General features: G+C 38.1%; 1 protein-coding gene across 11 annotated transcripts in view; it reads right to left on the reverse strand.

The window, feature by feature from the left end:
- Positions 1–24,655, reverse strand: part of HECW2 (HECT, C2 and WW domain containing E3 ubiquitin protein ligase 2) — a 433,118-nt gene that overhangs the window by 80,401 nt on the left and 328,062 nt on the right. For 10 of the 11 annotated variants that reach the window (XR_007478335.1, XM_049712124.1, XM_049712122.1 and 7 more), the window contains 2 exons: positions 22,995–23,097; positions 20,968–21,064 (listed from right to left, as the gene is read on the reverse strand). Coding sequence is in view for 10 of the 11 variants with exons in the window: in XM_049712124.1 (XP_049568081.1) it covers positions 20,968–21,064; positions 22,995–23,097 (200 nt within the window). In the remaining variant the exon portion in view is untranslated. The remainder of the gene's footprint in view (positions 1–20,967; positions 21,065–22,994; positions 23,098–24,655) is intronic. The other variant, XM_049712120.1, reaches the window with a different exon arrangement.

Here is a 24,655-nt window from a genome sequence, read left to right on the forward strand (position 1 = left end):
AGTTTCTGCTTTGAGTTAAAAGCCTTGTTGTGGGCTTGAATCTAAGCAACAGTCTGGACCATTCAGGCTGACTCTCTCTTATTCCAAAAAGGGAGTGTGTAGGGATGTTCATTTATTTTCCTGAGGATATACCTCTACATTATGTGTAATGAGTACATCGCTACTTGGAAGCAGGTAGTATCTACAAATTATATAGTCAATATAAAAGCATATGGCCCTCTCAAATAACTGAAACCTAAACCATTTTCAGTTACTACAGTTGGTGAAATAGATTGTGCGTATACTTGTGCAAACGTACATATACATACACATATCAAACGCAACGATGTGAGTTATCTGGACCATTATTTTATTATAGTTATATGTAATAACACAAGTTTTTGTTTGTTTGATAAGTCATCGTTTGGCTAGTTTCAATTCTTTGTATGAATATAAATTCAGTAAAACTTTTCCTGGTTGCTTCCCCTCATTTACATCATGCCATTTCAAAGCACACCATATCAATTTTGATAAGATGAGGACAAAAAATAAGAACATAAACTATGGTACTGAAAGCATTACATTTGATAGGAACACAGGGGCCGACACAAGTACACAATTTTACTCTAAGTGCTAAAGACAATATATTCTGATTCCTGTATACTATGAAATAAAATATCAATCTCTGATGTAAGTATTTATTTAGATTTAGTTCTTTTCCACAGAGCATCTTGTTTTCCTATTTGATATTTACACAAAGCTCTAATGAATTTTATATTCCCAAATTTCAAATTCTAATTCAATTGCATGCAGGCTTGAAAGTAATGAGGTGAAAGGCAAGGTTTAATTGTTGAGATGAAAAATTCCCTAATGTACAGAAAAGTCAACTGATACGCTCTTAGCCACACAGCTTACTGGGAATGATAAACAGAGTTTAGTCCTAGGCTTCTTCTGCCTAGATCCATTTTACATAACCTGTTAGCATATGATGCACCTAACCTTTGATATTACCAACTTTTCTTTTTGGTCCTTTATTACCAGTAGCAATATTACATGTTTTATATAATTTTTATATGATCTAATTTTATATTATGAAATTTTAAATTATAGCTATATTATATATTATATATGCTATATATAGTAGCTTACTGGCAATACAGATACAGATATAGCTATACATATAGATGAATGGCAGACATATATATAAAGAAACTATTCAGAAGAGAAAGTCCAGCCTCTCCTCTCTGCTTAAGGTTATTTCAGTCTGAAGTCTCAAATCAAGCAGAACGTTTTTCCTCGAGTGTTACAATCATATGTCTGAAGCACATGACAGAAACCGAGGCCCATTATCTGGTAAATGGTTTTTTGATAAGAGATGTAAAAGTTAGTTTAAAGAAAGCTAAATTAGAGAAAAGTTATCTTGGAGAAAAAAATGAACTTGACCAAAGAAGTACTCTTATAAGGGTCAGTAACAATATGCTTTGACCTTGAAGAATCAAAAGCTGTCTCCAATAAATACACAGTTTATCTCCTTAGTCTATCACCACAATGAAAGAGGCAAACCGAACACAACGAGAAAAGAAATGGGCTGAGCACTCTCCTCCACTCCTTTAACTGGAACCACACAGAAGGGGTTGAGTGAGGAAAAAGATAGCATGCTCCGGACTGTGGCCTGTGTGTATCCTGTGATAGCCTGTGAATAAGGAACAGATCATAGCTTCCTGAGTCAGAAGGATGACAGGGTGAGGGAAGGAAAGGGAAAGACACCAGAGTAAACATGCCAATTGGGAAACTTTTCATCATTTTCCAGATATTACCTAATGAGGCAGTGAAGGCAACTGGTCTGATTCTTTGGGCCAGAACATACCAGAGGCAGGCTGAGACTAGTTCTCTATGGGCCCAGCTAATTTATCACAATGGCAAGTGATGGGTCATGTGCTTCTGGAACAAGACACTGGAGCATGTTATCTGATGTACATCACACCACTAAGGACTTTATTATATTAATATGCGTTCGTTCAGCAAACATTTTCTGAGTGCCTACTGTGTGCTGGGCATGGTACCACATACTGGGAATCCAACTGGGTGTAAGACACAGCCCCTTCTCAAAGAGTTCATGGTGCAGTGGAAGACAGACAGTCCATGGGCAATTCCAGTATGACATGAAAATATTTAAATTATTCCATTCACTTAACTGAGCTCTGTTTAGGCCTTATACCCACTCTTCTTCTAATAAGTCCTTCATAAAGTTATTTCACATAGAAACAAAGAAGGCATTGGTTTATTGACTGTCAAGAAAGCAGATCAAGGCTGAGGAAGAAAAAGAAGTCAGTAGCTATCCTCAGAAATGTCACCAATCTGTCCTGAAGGGGAAAAAACGGGAACTACTACTCCTCGGTTATCAGGTCCTTGCCCAATATTCTACAGGCCAGTATTTCTTTTCTTTTCTTTGTTTTCTTTTTTGCGGTACACGGGCCTCTCACTGTTGTGGCTTCTCCCGTTGTGGAGCACAGGCTCCGGACACGCAGGCTCAGCGGCCATGGCTCATGGGCCCAGCCGCTCTGCGGGATGTGGGATCTTCCCGGACCGGGGCACGAACCCGTGTCCCCTGCATCGGCAGGCAGACTCTCAACCACTGCGCCACCAGGGAAGCCCCAGGCCAGTATTTCTTAAACTGGCATCATTGCCTACTAGAAATCTACAGACATAATCTTGAGTTCTGGGAGAATTTAAAAATGCTGTGTTTTCACTTTGATGATCAAAACTGCTAACATGAGGTAAGCTATTTTGGACAATATAGATGACATTCATGACTCAACATCACTGACTTCACTTCCCATGTTTGCATTTACAAAACACTTGTTGCCAAGTGATCAGAGGTGAACTTTCAGGGTGTTGATGAGCAGGGCCTTGATATTAAATATGGTAACAGTCCCTGTCTGCTCCTCACACACAATTCTTTCACCACTTAAAAAGACAAAACTTTTCTTTGGAAGTATTCATTTGCAAATTAAATGATCATGATGAAGTGAGACAAGGTAATGTATGTATAACTTGCCATAGGCTAAAGAGAAAACAAAATAAATGGACTTAAGAAGTGAATTATGCATTTATGTTAAATAAAGCAAGAAAGATGTTATGGTTTATTCTAAGAACAAAAGTTTTAACACAGTTTAGAAGTAGAAAAATGGCGGCAGAATCATCACAGGGTACGTTTAATGATATATTTTTCTTCAGTATTGTACTTGGGGGTGCACCATTAAATGAACTGGCTCTTCACATAGATAAAAATAAGCTATTTGTTAAGAAAGAAAAGTGATGACCACAATAATGCCACAGATGCACGATATACCATTCGATGCAAAATCAAAAGAATGGAGTCATAACACAAGTGAAACAAGCATAAATGTATCTTTCCACTGACACTGGTCTCAACATCGGTGATCTGGCTTCTGAAAAACAAAACCTTCTCACGATATCATTAATTCAAATGTTATTTTTTTAGTTTTTACGTAATTTATATTTCTTTTGGTTTTATAGCTTATAAAAGCTGTAAGGATAAGAAGTTTATGCATATTTTATATTTGCACACATTTAAGTTTCATTAAAATAAAAGTGGTTAAAATCACCATTGTAGATCTGCAATGCTTCTTTTCCTTTTAGGATGGAAAATAACAGATTTGGCTCCTAAAAAATTTCCATGAGTCCACCCAGTGTCTGAAATAAACATAACAAGTTTGAGAAACGTTGTTGATGATTCACATGACTCTGATTAGAGGGACATTTGAAAGTTACATTAATATATTTATTCAAGTTTATTTTCTAAATTTATAGAGTTAGAAGGAATCCGTGGCAGTCCTCTAATTTCTTTCTTTACTGCCTACACCGTAATGAAGAAATTCTATTCAATTTTAGTGGTTTATAATGAGAATTAAGATTACATTCAAATAACATTTTATCATTTGACCGTCTCTGCATGGGCATGTTTCTCACTGTGCCCTTTACAGCACATTCCAGCATTTCCTCCACCGCATGTTCTCACACGGCCACTCAGTTATAACTTCAGTTCCTTTTGAATTGTGAGATTCTGGAGGGCAAAAGCTCTTCCTCCTTTATCTTTGTGCCTCCAAGTACCTAGCACTATGCTGTGCACACAAGAAGTGCTCAGTAAAATCAAACCAGGCACATGATCAGTTAACCCCAAAACAGATTTGGCTCCTAACAAATTTCCCTGTGTCCAACTCAGTATTTGGAATAAACTTATATTTATAGCATTTTTTGTTGTGGTGGAGAAAAGAGAATCAGAAAGCTAACATTAGATTATTTACTAAAACAGAACCCACTGTAGGAAGCGCAAAGACAGGTAAAGGCAACCTCTTAATAAGAAAACACAGCTGTTATAACTAAGAGATTTATACAGATGCCAGACTGTAGTGTCTACTGTAGTAGACACAGTGACAACCTCAGGAAAACGTCGCTGGCTATTGCTGTCTCTCAGATGCCCATGGCCTTCAGGCCTTGGTAACCACTTCCTCAAATGCCTAGAATCACCCTAGAAGATCAACTCAAGCAGAAGATCATCTGAGGATAAGGAACATAGTCTCAAGACCGGAATTCCCACAGAAAATATCCTCACTGAAACCAACCAACATTTTGGTGAAATTAAAGTAGGGCACGTGATCAAAAACAATCAGAAGCAGGAATGCCTCTAAACCACAACACTCTCTGGATTGTAGACTCTGCACACACATGGTTCCTGTAGATACAGTTTAGTAAACCTTCAAAAATATATATGTTGTTAAAAACTGCCTTAGGGCAATTTTAGAGAAATCCCCATGACTTCTCTGATGGTGTAACTTCAAGAAAGTAAAATTAGTACCGATCATTCATATTTCTGATTACAGTCACAGGGCATGGTCTGACTTGAAGGGTAAGAGCCAGGCAGTAGAAAGGTCAACTTTTCTTTCTACTTCCCATTATACAGGTTAGGTTTGGAGATACAGGTTCATTATTATCTCTTGATTCTTATGGACGCACAGAAGTGACATCAATTCGCCATATATGTAGAGGCAATATGTGTTGTAAATGGATATAAATCAACTTTGCGCTAAGAATTCAGAGAGTTACTTAACTCTCTCTCTGCTCGTTTCCTCATCTTGAAGTAAGTATAGTTATACTATCTGCCTCATAGGTTGGTGGAAAGGATTTAATGAACAAATGCAAATAAAATGTTTAGCACAGAACTATTATATAGTAGCATTCAACCATTTTAAGATATTGAGTATATTATAAGATATGCCTCATAATTAGTTATTACTTTTTCAGTGGACAGAATCATCTACTGAAAATAGAGCAAAATAAGATGTCTAGTCATAAACTCCTTTTTTTGTTTCTGTTGTTGGTAAGTTATTTTAACCATGCTATTTACCTTGGTTAATTCCACAAATATCTATTGAGTACTTCTATGACATGCAGTAGATAAGACTCTGACCTCTCCATAAAACTGAAATAATGCTGTGAGTACCAAAGAGATAATACATATGAAGGGTTTACAGTTCTCATAATTCAATGGATAATGGGAAACATTATTCTCAGTAAAGCAAAATTCTATGTAAAGCAAAACCATTTTGGACTCTAAAAAAGGAATTTAGTTATTATACAAAAAACCCCATGTGGTTATAAGACACCTTACCTAAGGCATTCTAACAGCTTGCAATGTAAGCCCATCATTATTCTGAAGAATTAGTATCTAGGGTATATTAGAATGCATAACTGGTGGTTTATATTTTCTTATGAATTATAATAATTTATTATGTATTTGATAACAAATGTTTTAACTGAAAATATATCCAGGAATTGAAACTATGTTATATATGAATATATTTTATTTTAAAATCAATATATATATATAAACAAAAGACCCCAATTGGTTATAATATAAGACATTAGAACGGATAAGTCAGTTAAAGAGCGTGTAAAGGGGTAGACAAGGATAAGGCAGTATTTTTTCAACAGTGATATAAAATGACAAGGTAAGGGAAAAAAGAACTTCAGGCACCAATTTTTGGAAAATAGTACTACAAAAACTAGTAGTTTTCTAGATTTGGCAGTTATTATTTAGAAAACTAAAAACAAAAAGTCCACCCACAACCGAAACAAAAACATAAAATACTTTGGGAAAACCTAGACAAGAAACATTCAGTTCTTAAATAAATAAATAAGAACATTTTATTGTAGGAGATGAAGGGGTTGAACACATGAAAAAAACTGTAGTTGTAGAATAAAAAATGGAAAACTAAATATTCTAATCATATCCAAAGTAATTTAAAATTTTTTAAAAAATCCCCATCAAAATCCCAATGTAATTTAAAAAGTTGAGAACATTATTCAGAATTTCATCTCAATACTCAAAATAATGCTATGTGCTAGAGAATTTTAGCCAAGTTTTCAAAATAAATCATTGTTATGCTAACATTTCCTGAGATCTAAAATAACATACTGGAATATACAAAGATATATAAGTTGTTGTATTTAAAAGATGGATTCTTTATAGATATGATTTTGTGTACTGGAAATGTAGTTACTTGCCCTTTGGGATAAATAGTTTTAGGTGCTATCATTAAGTCCCAAATATATTGCTATGAAATTGATTAATTTACCAAATATTTCTCAAACACTCACTTTATTCAATATAAGATGTGAGGTCCCATGAGGATTAAAAAGATGAGTAAGTTACATATCTTGACTTCATGTAGCTTGTACTTGACTTGGAATAAAGTGTGTAAGAAAACATATGGTAGAAAAATACGAGATGTTTTTAAACATTTTAAGCACAGATGGTAATATTATGCCATTTCTATTGTAAGCTATAAAATTCAGACACATAAGATACCTGATTTTTGGTATAATGGCACCCTGATGGGGCTGCAAGAATGTTTTCTGTAAAATGTGCCCTCAAGGAACAGAGAGTAAGGACTTATTCAATGGGATGTACCCATTTGTATGTAGGGCAATGTGCATGAAATAAGGAGATTTTAACTTTAGCCAAGTAAATTTTTCTGAAGACAGTTTCCATAACTATTTAAACCCACTGCAAAAGACCAAAAAGAAAAAAAAAATTACATTATTAACATAGAGGGGATGTGTATTTTGTTTGCTTTGTAAGAAATGCTTCTGATTTACTAATAACTTAGAAATTTAAATATAAATGTAAAAATCATACTTCATTGAAAACCATTTTGTGCTATCACAAATGGTAATGCATTCTGCATGACTTTATTATTCTCTTGAGTTTGGGAAAAGCATTGAGGCTGGAATCCATACTGATATTTTTCTTTGGTCCACACAGAGTCCACATCTGATGAGCTACTGAAGAAGGATGACATTTTGCTGAACTCTTTTCTTGATAAATGCAACAGAATATAGCAAAAATCAATAGTGGAACAGACATACCTAAAACATGGTTATTCTTCATGTAAGAAAATGGTTTGAAAACCCTGATTGAATCATTTGTTAGCCAGAAAATACAAGGCTTCAGAATAAATATCCAGTGGATGAACATATTCATAATTTGGGAAATCTTGAAAAGTTATATGAAGTAACTTTATTTATGGGAAAGTGGTTTAACAAATACCTGGGTGTAATACTTAAAGAGAATCTAAACTAATCTTGGCTATGAGGGTTTTTCTTTTGGGCCTCTTTTATCTTAAGTGATTGTATAGTTATTTAAAAATTAATCGTTACAAGATTCCACGCATGGAAAATGTGAAAACTACACATTTACAGGATGTACATGTCAAAAGCCTATACACTACTACATCTTGGCATATCCATTCACATAAAACATCAGCAGCAATTATTCCTCCTGCAGAAGCCGTAGAATAGGTATCAGGGACTAAGAATCTGTGTTCCTTACTGTCCTAGGTAGCAATATCTCAAACCTCTCATTAGATCTACGAGAAGGTTATTGCCTGAGAAGGTGTTTTAATTCAACTTTGGATGGCTTCTAAAATGTTATGTCAATGACTTTGCCATGATGTTTGGCCTTCAGTAATTTGTACTGAACCTTGAGCCAGAAGGCTCAGTCCTCTGTGCAGGCATGGAGCAGTGAAGGCTGGTTTCATCACATACATGTAAACAATTTTAGAACAAAGCTTCCTATAGGACACAGTATAAGCACAACACTAGAAAACCTTCCTACACAGAAGTTAATTATGGAACTCAAGGTACCCTTTCTGTATTTTAACTATGTCCACAGAATCACACGATGCCATTTATGCATATGATCGGTCTTAGGGATAATGGTATTGAGAATCAGTACAATTAGGGGTAAATCACTTTAAACTGAGTCCTTGTAATACAATAAAGAAGTGAAGGACAGATTACTAATACAATATTACTTTAAATTTGTTGTATGCTTTCTATTGCTTACGTTGTACCAGGGGCTGTAAATACATTATCACATTTAATCTTCAAAAGGACACTGCAAGTTAGAAATTCCTATCACCATTTTACAGATGGGGAAACTAAGAGTTGGAGGGGTTAAATGCCTCATTCAAAGTCTGGTGAGTAAACTGCAGAGCCAGAATTCAAACCAGGTCTGTTTGACCCCAAACCTGAACTCTTAAGATCTATATTCTACTACTTTCTAAGTGTCATTATTAATGCTGGTCTCCCAGTTGGGAGACAGACCAGAACTCTCCAAATAACACTATGTGGTGTCAATAAATTATTTTAATCAGGTGTTTAAAAAAATTCAGGAATTATGCTTATGCAAACTTTTCATAGGAAAATAATAGTTTCAATGCAGTTTTCCTGTTACATAAATAGGAAAGTTTGTCATGTCGGTTCCAGACATCTGAGAGACCAGTAAACAAATTAGGAGACGACGATGAGACAGAGCTAGGCAGGTCATAACAGGAAAATGCATAAAGATTGGCAAAGGGAAATTTATGCTATTTTGACCAAGTAGATCAGATGTTAACTGAGATTAATATTTCCAGCCCAATAGTAAATGCAGAAAAACTCATCTGTTAGAAAACTGGACAAGAAATAAGTTAGAAATTTTGAACACTGGAATTTGTTTTATGAAAGCCAGCTTTTGGGAACTTTAACTTTTTATTTCATAAAATTCTGTATTGCTTGCTAATTTCACAATGGATGCACTATTTTTAAAATGAAAACAAAATTAAGAGTATAATTTTAGCAATAACAAAATTCTAGGGCTCTTAAAATGGGATTATGGGAAGAAATAAAAGGTCAGAGTCTGCGTTTGCTTCTATTCTGGTGAACCCTGAGAGACGTATTCATTTACCTTTTTTTTTTTTTTTTTTTTTTTTGCGGTACTCTGACCTGTCACTGTTGTGGCCTCTCCCGTTGCGGAGCACAGGCTCCGGACACGCAGGCTCAACGGCCATGGCTCACGGGCCTAGCGGCTCCACGGCATGTGGGATCTTCCCAGACCGGGGCACGAACCCGTGTCCCTTGCATCGGCAGGCGGACTCTCAACCACTGCGCCACCAGGGAAGCCCCTCATTTACCTTTTGTAGCTCAGAATTTCTTGACTTCCAAGTTATTGATTTACCAGTGACATAAAATAGGAAATGGCCCAATTTGTCCAGAAGAGGAAAAAAAGGTATCATAGATCACATCCTCATGGGAAGGAAATTTTTTTAGGAAGCACTCAAGGAGGAATTGACCTAGAGCCCAAAATAATTATCACTGATGTGTGAGGAAAGCTGGACTAGTAGGGAGTAGATTTACTGGTTGATTCCAATAGTCACACAAAAGGGGAATTCTTAACTCAATTCAGTTTCATGGTACTTAGCTCCTTGTTCATAATACAATGTTGTACACCAAAAAGTTTATTCAATTTGTATACATTACATTCATCTGTAAAATATGCTTAAAAGGTTGTTTTTTAAATGAATACAGTTTTTTAAATGAATACATTTGTCTTTGGATAAAATATTAGAGCATTTTATTTTAATGTTATAAAGCTTTTTAGTAGGATTACTGTCTTTCACTGAGAACCAAGAGTAGGATATACTAATCCAATGGAACTCGATCCATTTGATGGAGGTGGTACTGACTTCTGGATGTTGAGTTTTCTGAGCAAACCTCTTCTGAGGTTAAAAAAAAAAAAAAAGAGGACAACTTGGTAGCATGCACATTTGCTTGATAGATGAAGTTAGAAGAAGTGGTGATTTGAAAACAGCAGTTGAAAGCAAAAGCCACATCCCAATGCACGAAAAACCATAGCCATTCTACAGCAAAAGATACACAAGGCGGGTCTCAAGGAGGAGAAAGCTGTATATGGATACAAACTAAACAAACTGTTTGCTATCCCCTGGATAGCAAGGAATCGCAAGCAAAACAAGAAAATCACACAGCACAGAGGTGTACCTACTTGAATCTCCCAAGGGCTGATGCTTATTTCCTCATTATGTTATGGAGAAAATAAGAAGGGATATTTCCTTTAAGTGGCTGTACCACGGGTGATGAACAGTGTACACAGAGCTCGGGATATGAATATAGGTCCACAGTTAGCTTTGACACACAATCAGTGGCTCCATTCCATGCATAAACGTCTTATCAAATGTATCACTGAAATATGAGATTGAAGAACCCCAGCGAGTTCCCCGCCCCTTCATTTGTGGGAATGCTCCTTACAATGCAGTTTTTAACTATATGAAACAGGGTGTTCCTTTAGATGTACAAACTTCCCCATTATGTTGTTATGATAAGCAAAATGCTAAACTATCAACAGCTTTTCAGACTAAAAGCACACTGTGACACACACTCTGTGCAAGAGGAACAGCATTATCTCATTGATGTAAGTTCCTGCTTCTTTCTACTTGTCATGACCGCTCATGCTTTCTATGGTCAAATTCTATAGCTATAGAAAGAGTAAAAGGAAATTTATAAATAAGTTTTGAAATAAGATGGAAACTTATTTTAAAACCTATCAAATAATATCTTAGCAATAGACTACCACGTGAGATTGTACTTAACTGAGGACCCCGGGTGTCATTAAAAAGTAAATATCTTCAACAATCTTTAGGAGATTAGAGCCTTTTAAGACTCTAAAAAGCAGAAAGGAAAACAAAAATAAAACTGGAAGCTACCAAAGGGGCCTGCAGCTTTTTCTTCTTCAGGATTGGTTAAGGATCTCTTAAGTCATTAAAGAAAAATGATGTTAGGGCTTCCCTGGCAGCACAGTGGTTAAGAGTCCCCCTGCTGATGCAGGGGACACGGGTTCGTGCCCCGGTCCGGGAAGATCCCACATGCTGCAGAGCGGCTGGGCCCGTGAGCCATGGCCGCTGAGCCTGCGCGTCCGGAGCCTGTGCTCCGCAACGGGAGAGGCCACGACAGTGAGAGGCCTTAGTACTGCAAAAAAAAAAAGGATAATGATGTTAGATGCCTTGTTCAGGTAGATTATATCATCTTATTTCTCTGATGAGAGAGATCTGAAGATATGTTAAATTAATAATAATGTGGAGGTGCAGAGCAAAAGTAGAAAACTTCTTGAGTTCCCTTTTTCTTGCTTTTTGCTGCGGCACGGTTCTTTCAGAGGAACAGATATTGACTAGACGTGGGGGGAGGAGGGGTTGTGGCTGAAGTTGGTAACAAAGAGAGAAAATAGAGTTCTCCTTATTTTGTGCTTTGCGAAAGAGCAGGGATTTTGTTTGTATGTTTGTTTCTTTTGTTTTTCAGCCCAGAACCTCTAAGATCTCTCATTAGAAAACTGAGGGGCTCATTTCTGCAACGTTATTTTTACAGAAGACTCTCTAGAGGACCATGAGTTGCTGAGTAGATGCTATAATATACAAATATACAAAACTAAAGCTTATATAATTTTTATAATTTTTCCTGACTGAGAACAGCACGCTTACCAAGTTGGGGAAAACACTGAAACCTGAGTTAGATGTTAACTCTGTGAAACCAGGAGTTCTGTATAAGCAATGTTTGTACTATCATACTTGAAATTATGTGTACGTCTAGCCTGTAGAAACTTTAGAAAGTAATGATGATTTTAAAGATATGAGAGACTAAGAACATCATAAGAAGGATAACTGGTAAATTATATTTCATATAAACATATACCTACATTTCATATTTCATATCGACATATACCTACATTTACTATATATGCAAAGTGCTATTCTAGATATTTCAGCAGTGAGGAAGGAGAAATAATGAGGAGTTGGATGAGATCCCTACTTGCAAGGAGCTTATAACCTAATTGGAAAATTAAGCATAAGGACTTGAAAACTCAAATTAAATCACAAAAGTCACATAACCAAAATAATAGGAGGGACAACTTGATACATAATTAATGATCAAATTAGTGTCTAGACCAGAGGTTATGACACCTGGATGGGCCACTGGAATTACACGGTGAGTTTTTTTTTTAACATCTTTATTAGACTATAATTGCTTTACAATGCTGTGTCAGTTTCTGCTTTATAACAAAGTGAATCAGTTATACATATACATATATCCCCATATCTCTTCCCTCTTGCATCTCCCTCCCTCCCACCCTCCCTATCCCACCCATCCAGGCTGTCACAAAGCACCGATCTGATCTCCCTGTGCTATGCCGCTGCTTCCCACTAGCTATCTATTTTACGTTTGGTAGTGTATATATGTCCATGCCACTCTCTCACTTTGTCCCAGCTTACCCTTCCCCCTCCCCATGTCCTCAAGTCCATTCTCTAGTAGGTCTGCATCTTTATTCCTGTCTTGCCCCTAGGTTCTTTTTTTTTTAGATTCCATATATATGTGTTAGCATACGGTATTTGTTTTTCTCCTTCTGACTTATTTCACTCTGTATGACAGACTCTAGGTCCATCCACGTCACTACAAATAACTCAGTTTCATTCCTTTTTATGGCTGAGTAATATTCTGTTGTATATATGTGCCACATCTTCTTTATCCATTCATCTGTTGATGGACACTTAGGTTGCTTCCATGTCCTGGCTATTGTAAATAGAGCTGCAATGAATATTTTGGTACATGACTCTTTTTGAATTATGGTTTTCTCAGGGTATATGTCCAGTAGTGGGATTCCTGGGTCGTATGGTAGTTCTATGTTTAGTTTTTTGACGAACCTCCATACTGTTCTCCATAGTGGCTATATCAATTTACATTCCCACCAACAGTGCAAGAGGGTTCCCTTTTCTCCACACCCTCTCCAGCATTTATTGTTTCTAGATTTTTTGATGATGGCCATTCTGACCAGTGTGAGATGATATCTCATTGTACTTTTGATTTGCATTTCTCTAATGATTAATGATGTTGAGCATTCTTTCATGTGTTTGTTGGCAATCTGTATATCTTCTTTGGAGAAATGTCTATTTAAGTCTTCTGCCCATTTTTGGATTGGGTTGTTTGTTTTTTTTATATTGAGCTGCATGAGTTGCTAGTATGTTTTAGAGATTAATCCTTTGTCAGTTGCTTCATTTGCAATATTTTCTGCCATTCTGAGGGTTGTCTTTTCATCTTGTTTATGGTTTCCTTTGCTGTGCGAAAGCTTTGAAGTTTCATTAGGTCCCATTTGTTTCTTTTTGTTTTTATTTCCATTTCTCTAGGAGGTGGGTCAAAAAGGATCTTGCTGTGATTTATGTCATAGAGTGTTCTGCCTATGTTTTCCTCTAAGAGTTTGATGGTGTCTGGCCTTACATTTAGGTCTTTAATCCATTTTGAGTTTATTTTTGTGTATGGTGTTAGGGAGTGTTCTAATTTCAATCTTTTACATGTAGCTGTCCAGTTTTCCAGCATCACTTATTGAAGAGGCTGTCTTTTCTTCACTGTATATTCTTGCCTCATTTATCAAAACTAAGGTGACCATATGTGTGTGGGTTTATCTCTGGGCTTTCTATCCTGTTCCATTGATCTATATTTCTGTTTTTGTGTCAGTACCATACTGTCCTGATTACTGTACCTTTGCAGTATAGTCTGTAGTATAGCCAAGGAGCCTGATTCCTCCAGCTCCGTTTTTCTTTCTCAAGATTGCTTTGGCTATTTGGGGTCTTTTGTGTTTCCATACACACTGTGAAATTTTTTTGTTCCAGTTCTGTGAAAAAGCCAGTGGTAGTTTGATAGGGATTGCATTGAATCTGTAGATTGCTTTGGGTAGTAGAGTCATTTTCACAATGTTGATTCCTCCAATACAAGAACATGGTATATCTCTCCATCTATTTGTATCATCTTTAATTTCTTTCATCAGTGTCTTATAAATTTCTGCATACAGGTCTTTTGTCTCCTCAGGTAGGTTCATTCCTAGATATTGTATTCTTTTTGTTGCAATAGTAAATGGGAGTGTTTTCTTAATTTCACTTTCAGATTTTTCATCATTACTGTATAGGAACGCAAGAGATTTCTGTGCGTTAATTTTGTATCCTGCTACTTTACCAAATTCATTGATTAGCTCTAGTAGTTTTCTGGGAGCATCTTTAGGATTCTCTATGTATAGTATCATGTCATCTGTAAACAGTGACAACTTTACTTCTTCTTTTCCAATTTGGATTCCGTTTATTTCTTTTTATTCTCTGACTGCTGTGGCTAAAACTTCCAAAACTATGTTGACTAAGAGTGGTGAGAGTGGGCAACCTTGCCTTGTTCCTGATCTTAGTGGAAATGGTTTCAGTGTTTCACCATTGAGGACGATGTTGGCTGTAGGTTTGTCATATATGGCCTTTATTATGTTGAGGAAAGTTCTCTCTATGCCTACTTTCTGGAGGGTTTTTATGATAAACGGGTGTTGAATTTTGTCGAAAGCTTTTTCTGCATCTATTGAGATGATCGTATGGTTTTTCTCCTTCAATTTGTTAATATGGTGTATCACGTTGATTGATTTGCATATACTGAAGAATCCTTGCATTCCTGGGATAAACCCCACTTGATCATAATTTATGATCCTTTTAATGTGCTGCTGGATTCTGTTTGCTAGTATTTTGTTGAGGATTTTTGCACCTATGTTAATCAGTGATATTGGCCTGTTGTTTTCTTTCTTTGTGACATCTTTGTTTGGTTTTGGTATCAGAGTGATGTTGGCCTCGTAGAATGAGTTTGGGAGTGTTCCTCCCTCTGCTATATTTTGGAAGAATTTGAGAATGATAGATGTTAGCTCTTCTCTAAATGTTTGATAGAATTCACCTGTGAAGCCATCTGGTCCTGGGCTTTTGTTTGTTCGAAGATTTTTAATCACAGTTTCAATTTCAGTGCTTGTGATTGGTCTGTTCATATTTTCTATTTCTTCCTGGTTCAGTCTCGGAAGGTTGTGCATTTCTAAGAATTTGTCCATTTCTTCCAGGTTGCCCATTTTATTGGCATATAGTTGCTTGTAGTAATCTCTCATGATCCTTTGTATTTCTGCAGTGTCGGTTGTTACTTCTCCTTTTTCCTTTCTAATTCTATTGATTTGAGTCTTCTCCCTTTTTTTCTTGGTAAGTCTGGCTAATGGTTTATCAGTTTTGTTTATCTTCTCAAAGCGCCAGCTTTTAGGTTTATTGATCTTTGCTATCGTTTCCTTCATTTCTTTTTCATTTATTTCTGATCTGATCTTTATGATTTCTTTCCTTCTGCTAACTTTGGGGGTTTTTTGTTCTTCTTTCTCTAATTGCTTTATGTGTTACGTTAGGTTGTTTATTTGAGATGTTTCTTGTTTCTTAATGCAGGCTTGTATAGCTATAGACTTCCCTCTTAGAACTGCTTTTGCTGCATCCCATAGGTTTTGGGTCGTCGTGTTTTCATTGTCATTTGTTTCTAGGTATTTTTTGATTTCCTCTTTGATTTCTTCAGTGATCTCTTGGTCATTAAGTAGTGTGTTGTTTAGCTTCCATATGTTTGTATTTCTTACAGGTTTTTTTTCCTGTAATTCATATCTAGTCTCACAGCTTTGTGGTCGGAAGAGATACTTGATTCGATTTCAAATTTCTTAAATTTACAAAGGCTTGAATTGTGACCCAAGATATGATCTATACTGGAGAATGTTCCATGAGCACCTGAGAAGAATGTGTATTCTGTTGTTTTGGGATGGAATGTCCTATAAATATGAATTAAGTCCATCTTGTTTAATGTATCATTTAAAGCTTGTGTTTCCTTATTTATTTTCATTTTGGATGATCTGTCCATTGGTGAAAGTGGGGTGTTAAAGTCCCCTACTATGAATGTGTTCCTGTCGATTTCCCCTTTTATGGCTGTTAGTATTTGCCTTATGTATTGAGGGGCTCCTATGTTGGGTGCATAAATATTTACAAGTGTTAAATCTTCTTCTTGGTTTGATCCCTTGATCATTATGTAGTGTCCTTCTTTGTCTCTTGTAATAGTCTTTGTTTTAAAGTCTAGTTTGTCTGATGTGATACTTGCTACTCCAGCTTTCTTTTGATTTCCATATGCGTGGAATATCATTTTCCATCCCCTCACTTTCAGTCTGTATGTGTCCCTAGGTCTGAAGTGGATCTCTTGTAGACAGCATATATATGGATCTTGTTTTTGTATCCATTCAGCCAGTTTATGTCTTTTGGTTGGAGCATTTAATCCATTTACATTTAAGGTAATTATCTATATGTATGTCCCTATTACCATTTTCTTAATTGTTTTGGGTTTATTATTGTAGGTCTTTTCCTTCTCTTGTGTTTCCTGCCTAGAGAAGTTCCTTTAGCATTTGTTGTAAAGCTGGTTTGGTGGCGTTGAATTCTCTTAGCTTTTGCTTGTCTGTAAATCTGAATGAGATCCTTGCTGGGTAGAGCAACCTTGGTTGTAGGTTTTACCCTTTCATCACTTTAAATATGTCCTGCCACACCCTTCTGGCTTGCAGAGTTTCTGCTGAAAGATCAGCTGTTAACCTTATGGGGATTCCCTTGTATGTTATTTGTTGCTTTTCCCTTGCTGCCTTAAAAATATTTTCTTTGTATTTAATTTTTGATACTTTCATTAATATGTGTCTTGACATGTTTCTCCTTGGATTTATCCTGTATGGGACTCTCTGCACTTCCTGGACTTGACTATTTCCTTTCCCATGTTATGGAAGTTTTCAACTATAATCTCTTCAAATATTTTCTCAGTCCCTTTTTTTTCTCTTCTTCTGCTGGGACCCTTATAACTCGAATGTTGGTGCCTTTAATGTTGTCCCAGAGGTCGCTGAGACTGTCCTCAATTCTTTTCATTCTTTTTTCTTTATTCTGCTCTGCAGTCATTACTTCCACTATTTTATCTTTCAGGTCACTTATCCGTTCTTCTGCCTCAGTTATTCTGCTATTGATTCCTTCTAGAGAAATTTTCATTTATTTTGTTGTTTATTATTGTTTGTTTGCTCTTTAGTTCTTCTAGATCCTTGTTAAACATTTCTTGTGATTTTCTCCATTCTATTTCAAAGATTTTGGATCATCTTTACTATCATTATTCTGAATTCTTTTTCAGGTAGGCTGCCTATTTCCTCTTCATTTGTTAGGTCTGGTGGGTTTTTGCCTTGCTCCTTCATCTGCTATGTTTTTCTGTCTTCTCATTTTGCTTAACTTACTGTGTTTTCGCAGGCTACAGGTTCATAGTTTCCGTTGTTTTTGGTGTCTGTCCCCAGTGGCTAAGGTTGGTTCAGTGGGTTACGTAGGCTTCCTGGTGGAAGGGACTAGTGCCTGTGTTGTGGTGGATGAGGCTGGATCTTGTCTTTCTGGTGGGCAGGTCCATGTCTGGTGGTGTGTTTTGTGGTGTCTGTGGCCTTATTATGATTTTAGGCAGCCTCTGTGCTAATGGATGGGGTTGTGTTTCTGTCTTGCTAGTTGTTTGGCATAGGATGTCCATCACTGTAGCTTGCTGGTCCTTGAGTGAAGCTGGGTGCTGGTGTTGAGATGGAGATCTCTGGGAGACTTTTGCCGTTTGATATTACGTGGAGCTGGGAGGTCTCTTCTGGACCAGTGTCCTGAACTTGGCTCTCCTACCTCAGTGGCACAGTTGATGCCTGGCTGGAGCACCAAGAGCCTATCCTCCACACGGCTCAGAATAAAAGGGAGAAAAAAAAGAAAGAAGGAAGGAAGAAGATAAAATAAAATAAAATAAAATAGGGCTTCCCTGGTGGCGCAGTGGTTGAGAGTCCACCTGCCGATGCAGGGGACACGGGTTCGTGCCCCGGTCCGGGAAGGTCCCACATGCCGCGGAGCGGCTGCGCCCATGAGCCATGGCCGCTGAGTCTGTGCGTCCGGAGCCTGTGCTCTGCAACAGGAGAGGCCACAACAGTGAGAGGCCTGCGTACCGCCAAAAAAAAATAAATAAATACAATAAAAATAAAATAAAGTAAAATAAAATAAAATATAGTTAGTAAAATAAAAAATAATTACTAAGAAAAAAATTTTTTTTCAGTAATAATAATAAAAGAACCCTAGGACAAATGGTAAAAGCAAAGCTATACAGACAAAGTCACACACAGAAGCATACACATACACACTCACAAAGAGAGAAAAAGGGAAAAAAAAAAATATAACGTTGCTCCCAAATTCCACCTCCTCAATTTGGGATGATTCCTTTTCTATTCAGGTATTCCACAGATGCAGGGTTCATCACGTTAATTGTGGAGATTTAATCCGTGGCTCCTGAGGTTCCTGGGAGAGATTTCCCTTTCTCTTCTTTGTTCACTCAGCTCCTGGGCTTCAGCTTTGGATTTGGCCCCGCCTCTGCGTGTAGGTCACCAGAGGGCATCTGTTCTTCGCTCAGACAGGACGGGGTTAAAGGAGCAGCTGATTCGGGGGCTCTGGCTCACTCAGGCCGGGGGGAGAGAGGGGTACGGAGTGCGGGGCGAGCCTGCGGCGGCAGAGGCCGCCGTGACGTTGCACCAGCCTGAGGCGCACCGTGCGTTTTCCCGGGGAAGTTGTCCCTGGATCACGGGACCCTGGCAGTGGCGGGTTGCACAGGCTCCTGGTAGGGGAAGTGTGGATAGTGACCTGTGCTTGCACACAGGCTTTTTGGTGGCAGCAGCAGCGGCCTTAGCATCTCATGCCCGTTTCTGGGGTCCGCTCTGTTAGCCGCGGCTCGCGCCAGTCTCTGGAGCTCCTTCAAGCAGCGCTCTGAATCCCCTCTCCTCACGCACAAGGAAACAAAGAGGCAAGAAAAAGTCTCTTGCCTCTTATGCAGGTCCAGACTTTTTCCCGGACTCCCTCCCGGCTAGCCATGGCGCAATAACTCCCTGCAGGCTGTGTTCACGCTGCCAACCCCAGTCCTCTCCCAGTACTCCGACCAAAGTCCGAGACTCAGCTCCCAGCCCCCATCGGCCCCGGCAGGTGAGCAGACAAGCCTCTCGGGCTGGTGAGTGCCGACCACTGATCCTCTGTGCGGGAATCTCTCCGCTTTGACCTCTGCACCCCTGTTGCTGCGCTCTCCTCCGTGGCTGTGAAGCTTCCCCCTTCCGCCACCCGCAGTCTCCGCCCGTGAAGGGCCTTCCTAGTGTGTGGAAACCTTTCCTCCTTCACAGCTCCCTCCCACTAGTGCAGGTGCCGTCCCTATTCTTTTGTCTCTGTTTTTTCTGTTTTTCTTTTGCCCTACCCAGGTACGTGGGGAGTTTCTTGCCTTTTGGGAGGTCTGAGGTCTTCTGCCAGCGTTCAGTAGGTGTTCTGTAGGAGTTGTTCCACGTGTAGATGTATTTCTGGTGTATCTTTGGGGAGGAAGGTGATCTCCGCCTCTTACTCTTCCGCCATCTTGAAGCTCCTCCAAGTTGTACTCACTGGCACAACGTGGCCATCCCTGGCTTCACATCAACATGATCTCAGGCACAAACCTCCTTGTTTTTCCATTTTGTTTTTAAGTTACTTGTTGAAACAACTGGCCCGCAGTCCCAAGGACTGTCGCGGCTTCGGCTGGTGGGGCCCCTCCAGAGCCGGCAGTCTCAGTGAGGCCGCCCTCCCCTCGGTCTCCGGGGCAGTTCAGTGACGGCGGAGGGAAGAGACCCCGAACCAGCTACAGTGAGGTTTTAAGAAATTAAATGCTTGCGCTCTACCCCAGACCTCCTGAATTAAATTTCTGGGCAGGGCATGGGAGGACAGAGGGTATAAATTCAGAGAAGGGAGAGGAGTTGGGGGAAGCAAGACCTGGCATTCTGTACCTTATAAAACTCCCCAGTAATGCTGATAAAAACAGCCTGATGCAACTTAGTGGAGCAATATTTGAGAATCACTGCCATGGGGCAGGATGGCACCATTGGGCAAACATATTCCTGTCAGTTAACGTGGCATGTGACCAAATGGGCTTTGAGTTATGCAGGATTTTCAGCAGAAACTCCCACGTCTTTCCATCTCCACCTCTCTGATGCCTAGCACACCAAAGTTGAGAAATACTACACTAGATCATGAGCCTGAGAGTCCACAGTGGGGCCGAAAGGCTTCAAGGAGGGGCATCTTACATTGAATTTAAAAAGAAAAATCTTGCCAAACATAGAAGAAGAGAAGAGTTGCCAAGGAAAAGGAACAGCATGTATTCAGGAAAGGAAAACTGGGCTTAAAGTGTGATGCACTGAAGAGTTGTTTAGAAGAAAGGGTTCCTGCAGGGGAATGCTAGGCTCTGGAGAGGATCAGATTTCTTCCTTGGGTTCCACTGTGTTTTTATTATGGAAAATTGTGAATACCAAGTCTAGGATTTTATAAATCTCAATTCAATAAACTCTATGTTACTTTTGTTTACTCAAGTTACATTCTAATAGGCAGTGTCTTATTATTTTTGTTATAATCTGCACATCTAGGATGCATTCTTGGCTGTGAAATTTTCATATTTCTTCTTTAAAGTTGGTTCCAGGTTCTTTAGTCAGTTTCGTTCAGTCCTCATACTTAACAGAGAAAAGCCAGGACTACATTGACCTGATATTAATAACGAGGTATCTGTGTACAAGATGCCTTTGTTCAGAATGCCACAAAGCAAGAGTGAATTTCCAAGACAATTATCAGTGTTACTGAAGATTTAATGGTTGGGGCTTATGCAACCTGAATTAAATACCAATATTATGGTTACCTGAGTGAGTGATTCCTGGTAAGATCAGGTTGACGCTCCTGTAGAATTTCAAAGATGTTGGGCTGGCGCAGAAATGCAACAATCTTGTCATTGTAAGCTGAAAAAACATACATATGTAACAATATTTTAAAATCTGTTATTTTATGCACATAAATCCAGACTTTTTAAGTTTTGTTTTTCTGGTTAATGTTCCTTGTATTCAAAGTCATAGTTTAGAGCCACTATAGATGCTTAAATTCCAATTTGTGTCTATCCTGTTATATGAGTATTGGACTTAGATCTGTTAGGTATGACTGACTTAAGCACTCATTAAACTCATCTGATGAGCCATATTTATTATCAAATTGCAAGATGAGATCACCAACAAGATTCTAGATACTGATTGTTTTACGCTACTGCTTACTAAAATCAACCTTATAAGCAATTGTTAAAAATGGAAAACCATCTTCTGATTAAATGTCAGCCACCTACAGAGGTGAAGAGGTAGAGTAAGAGTTGCTAAAATACCGTAGTTGCCAGCAGCAACTACCAATATGCAGAGGCAAACCATTCCCAAATTCTACGTGGAAATAAATGCCATTAAGCCACAGGGTAGCTCTTTACCAAACCAACTACACCAACAGCTACAATACGACCAGCATCATCAATTATGTACATAATATTTTAAAAGGAAAATCTATATCTTAGTCAAGGCTGGCTAATGTTTACAGAAATTTTAAATTTAATTAACGTTTACTAAAGGCTCTGTTAATACTCTTTTGTCAAGAAAGTAATTTGCTTACTTAAGATAATTCATCTTGATTCCATTTATTTATAATCAGAAATACAGATATATTTAAATTACAGAACTGAGTGTCTGAATTCTCAAACATCAGAGATCCTAGTTCAGTCAATACTCTTGTGCTCATAAATATGATCAAGAAACATGCCTTACTTTAACAAAATATCACTCAAAAGAAGTATAATTCTCCCGACATTTGCCAGTTCAAATTTTAGCTGCATCATGCTAATTTTAGTAAAATGTAAATAAAATAAAAAAAAATACTATCTGCTAACATGGAATCCCATTGTCAAACTCAAAGTGTCCCTAACTGCACATTTAACCACATATAATAAAAACATTTTTATAATTGAGGTTTTGTCAGCAGTTTTTACATTCTATCTAAGATCAGAGACTAGATAACTTTTTAAACAATTTTATAGTACTTTAAAATTCTATGTGCAGCATTTAGTATCATATGAGTAACAGCATAATAAAACATAGACTGTTCAATTTCTACCCAAGGTTTCTTCTTATTCAGTGACTGTCGAACCTTTTAGGACATGGGCACTGCATTATATTTCATGGTAAAGTCTTTCTTAAAAAAGTAAAAATTTTAAAGCAAAACCAGACAAATGGAGAGTTGCTCAAATTTAAGATGGAACAGGGAGCCCATCTGGCCTCCTGCCAGTCTGTCCACTCCACCTGCCTTAGGGGCTCTAGGTTTGAAAACTGATCTACTTCAACCTCATCATTTTACTAACAACTCAAGTTGTTCTTTAGGCCAATTTGCCTACATTCATTTATTTTTATTTTACAATTTTGAAGACTTCTGCTGTCTTGCATTTGCTACAAAACCCCTTAAGAATGTGCCATCATTGCTTTCTTATTTTGTGAGGCTCACACACCTTTTAAACTCTGTCTCAAGCATTAAGATATATACTAAATAAATGCTTGTCCAAATGCCTAATTTAAAATGACCACACAATACAGCGGCCTTAAGAACTTATTTTTCCTTAACTTCAACAATCTAATATAATAGTTCTACTCAGGTAAGGTAGAGTAGTAGAAAAAATTCTCATCCTATAGGATTTTACAAGACATAAGTGTTTTGAGACTCAAATCGATTTCTTAGGGATAATGCAGCAGTTTTTCAGTACAGGGCAAATGTAGCAGGCTGACAATAGGGAAGTGTATCAGCAGAGAATGCATGGTACACACTGACATGAAAAGGAAAGATAAAGACTTTGGGAAAGAGATGACATACCCACTGGAACCATGTCCTGGTACTGTGGCCTACTAACTGTATTGAACGTACTTGATGGCCTGGGAAGAACTGGTGGTCCTGCATGTCGAGAATCTTCTCCTACCTGCAAACACAAGCAGTGTTTTTGTTCTGCACCAAATCCTAGAATACTTTACATCAGTACCCCAAGCCAAGTTGTTCAGAACACTTGACAATGAGCATTGTTAAGTACCAACTGATCAGAACAGAGGCTAGCTGAAGAGCTGACACAGGACTCTCAAAAGCTCTGCTTCAGTTGCTGAATTGAGGGGATGGGTTGGGGTATAACGTCCCTGAGAGGGGCCAGGGCAGTAACTGTTGACCAAGTGGTACAGGAGTAGCTCAAAATGCCTACAGCTCTTGGGGATGTAGATGCTGAATACCTGTTCCTCAGGAATAACTTCTACCTGACAAAACACAAACCTGCAAAAGTACAATCAGAGAGAACACTTTGGTGGTACAAAATTCATCGGGCAGTGCAGGATATACCTTCTTTTGGTCAAGGCAGGTCAGGGAATTCCCTGCCTCAGCAGAGGAGTGGTTGAAGAGCAGCAGTCCTCATGTGGGTTTCCGAGTTGGATATCATCTCCTCAGAAGCAATTTTACATGCCTATTAGAGCACCCAGTACAACAGCTTTTTCTGGTTTGAACCTCCCACACCAGCAAGCTAATCACAGCAGGTGTGGAGGAGCTAAATAGGGTTGCCCCAACCTGAATTAGTTACATACTGATTATAGGCTTAGAAACTCATACATACAAGGAGATAAATAAAAACGCCCATTAATAATCTTACCAGAAAACTCTAACACTGCTTTAGCTTCTGTTTTAGCATTTTTCCCCCGTACTACAGAAGTCTTTTAAGACAACAGTAGAACAGTTGAATAAGAGAGTAAGAGAACAAAAGGCAAAACAACCTCCTGGATTTATAAATTGGTACTTTTAAAATACAGTTTCTACTCCCACCCATTCAAACCCTCACAACCATTTTAACATACTGCATCCGTTAGGTGTTCAGTGAGGGTTTTTCTAAAGGCCCTAAAGCTGGAAATATCGTCCCCACACTTGACTGCTTGTTTATCCTTCAAGAATGTTCTCACTCATTCTTCAATGTGTAGTTCAAACAGCCCCTCCTCGATGAAGCCTTCCCTTCCCTTCAAGCTGACATGAAATGTCACCTTCTCTGAGCACCCACAGCACTCGGGGTACATTTCTAAAGCAGCTGCCATTATTAACAGTCTATAAAGCATTTTTTTGCTTGTATTGTTATACATCTGGATTATGGTTACTTTTATATATTCTCTCCTTAATAAGAACACAGGAACATATATTATTTACTTGTATCCCTCACACCAACCACGTTTCTACACTACAGGTGTTTAGTAAGTATTCATTTGTTGGATGGAAGAGATACCAAAATTTCTACTACCTGGAATATTTGCTAAATAAGTCTAAGAGAATGGCTGGGAAGACTTGTGAATGTAACCAGAAATTTCCCACTCTGCTTCTCTTGAGTTACTGGCTCTGAGAAATGAAGTCAGCCCCTCTTGGGAGAGATTCAATCATTAACTATACCTTGTCAGTCACCAAACTTATCATTTCAATCTACCAACATATACTTTCCCTCCTGTCAGTAAGTTGCCTTG

The sequence above is a fragment of the Orcinus orca genome, chromosome 7 (assembly GCF_937001465.1).
Source record: "Orcinus orca chromosome 7, mOrcOrc1.1, whole genome shotgun sequence".
Taxonomy (NCBI): Eukaryota; Metazoa; Chordata; class Mammalia; order Artiodactyla; family Delphinidae; genus Orcinus; species Orcinus orca.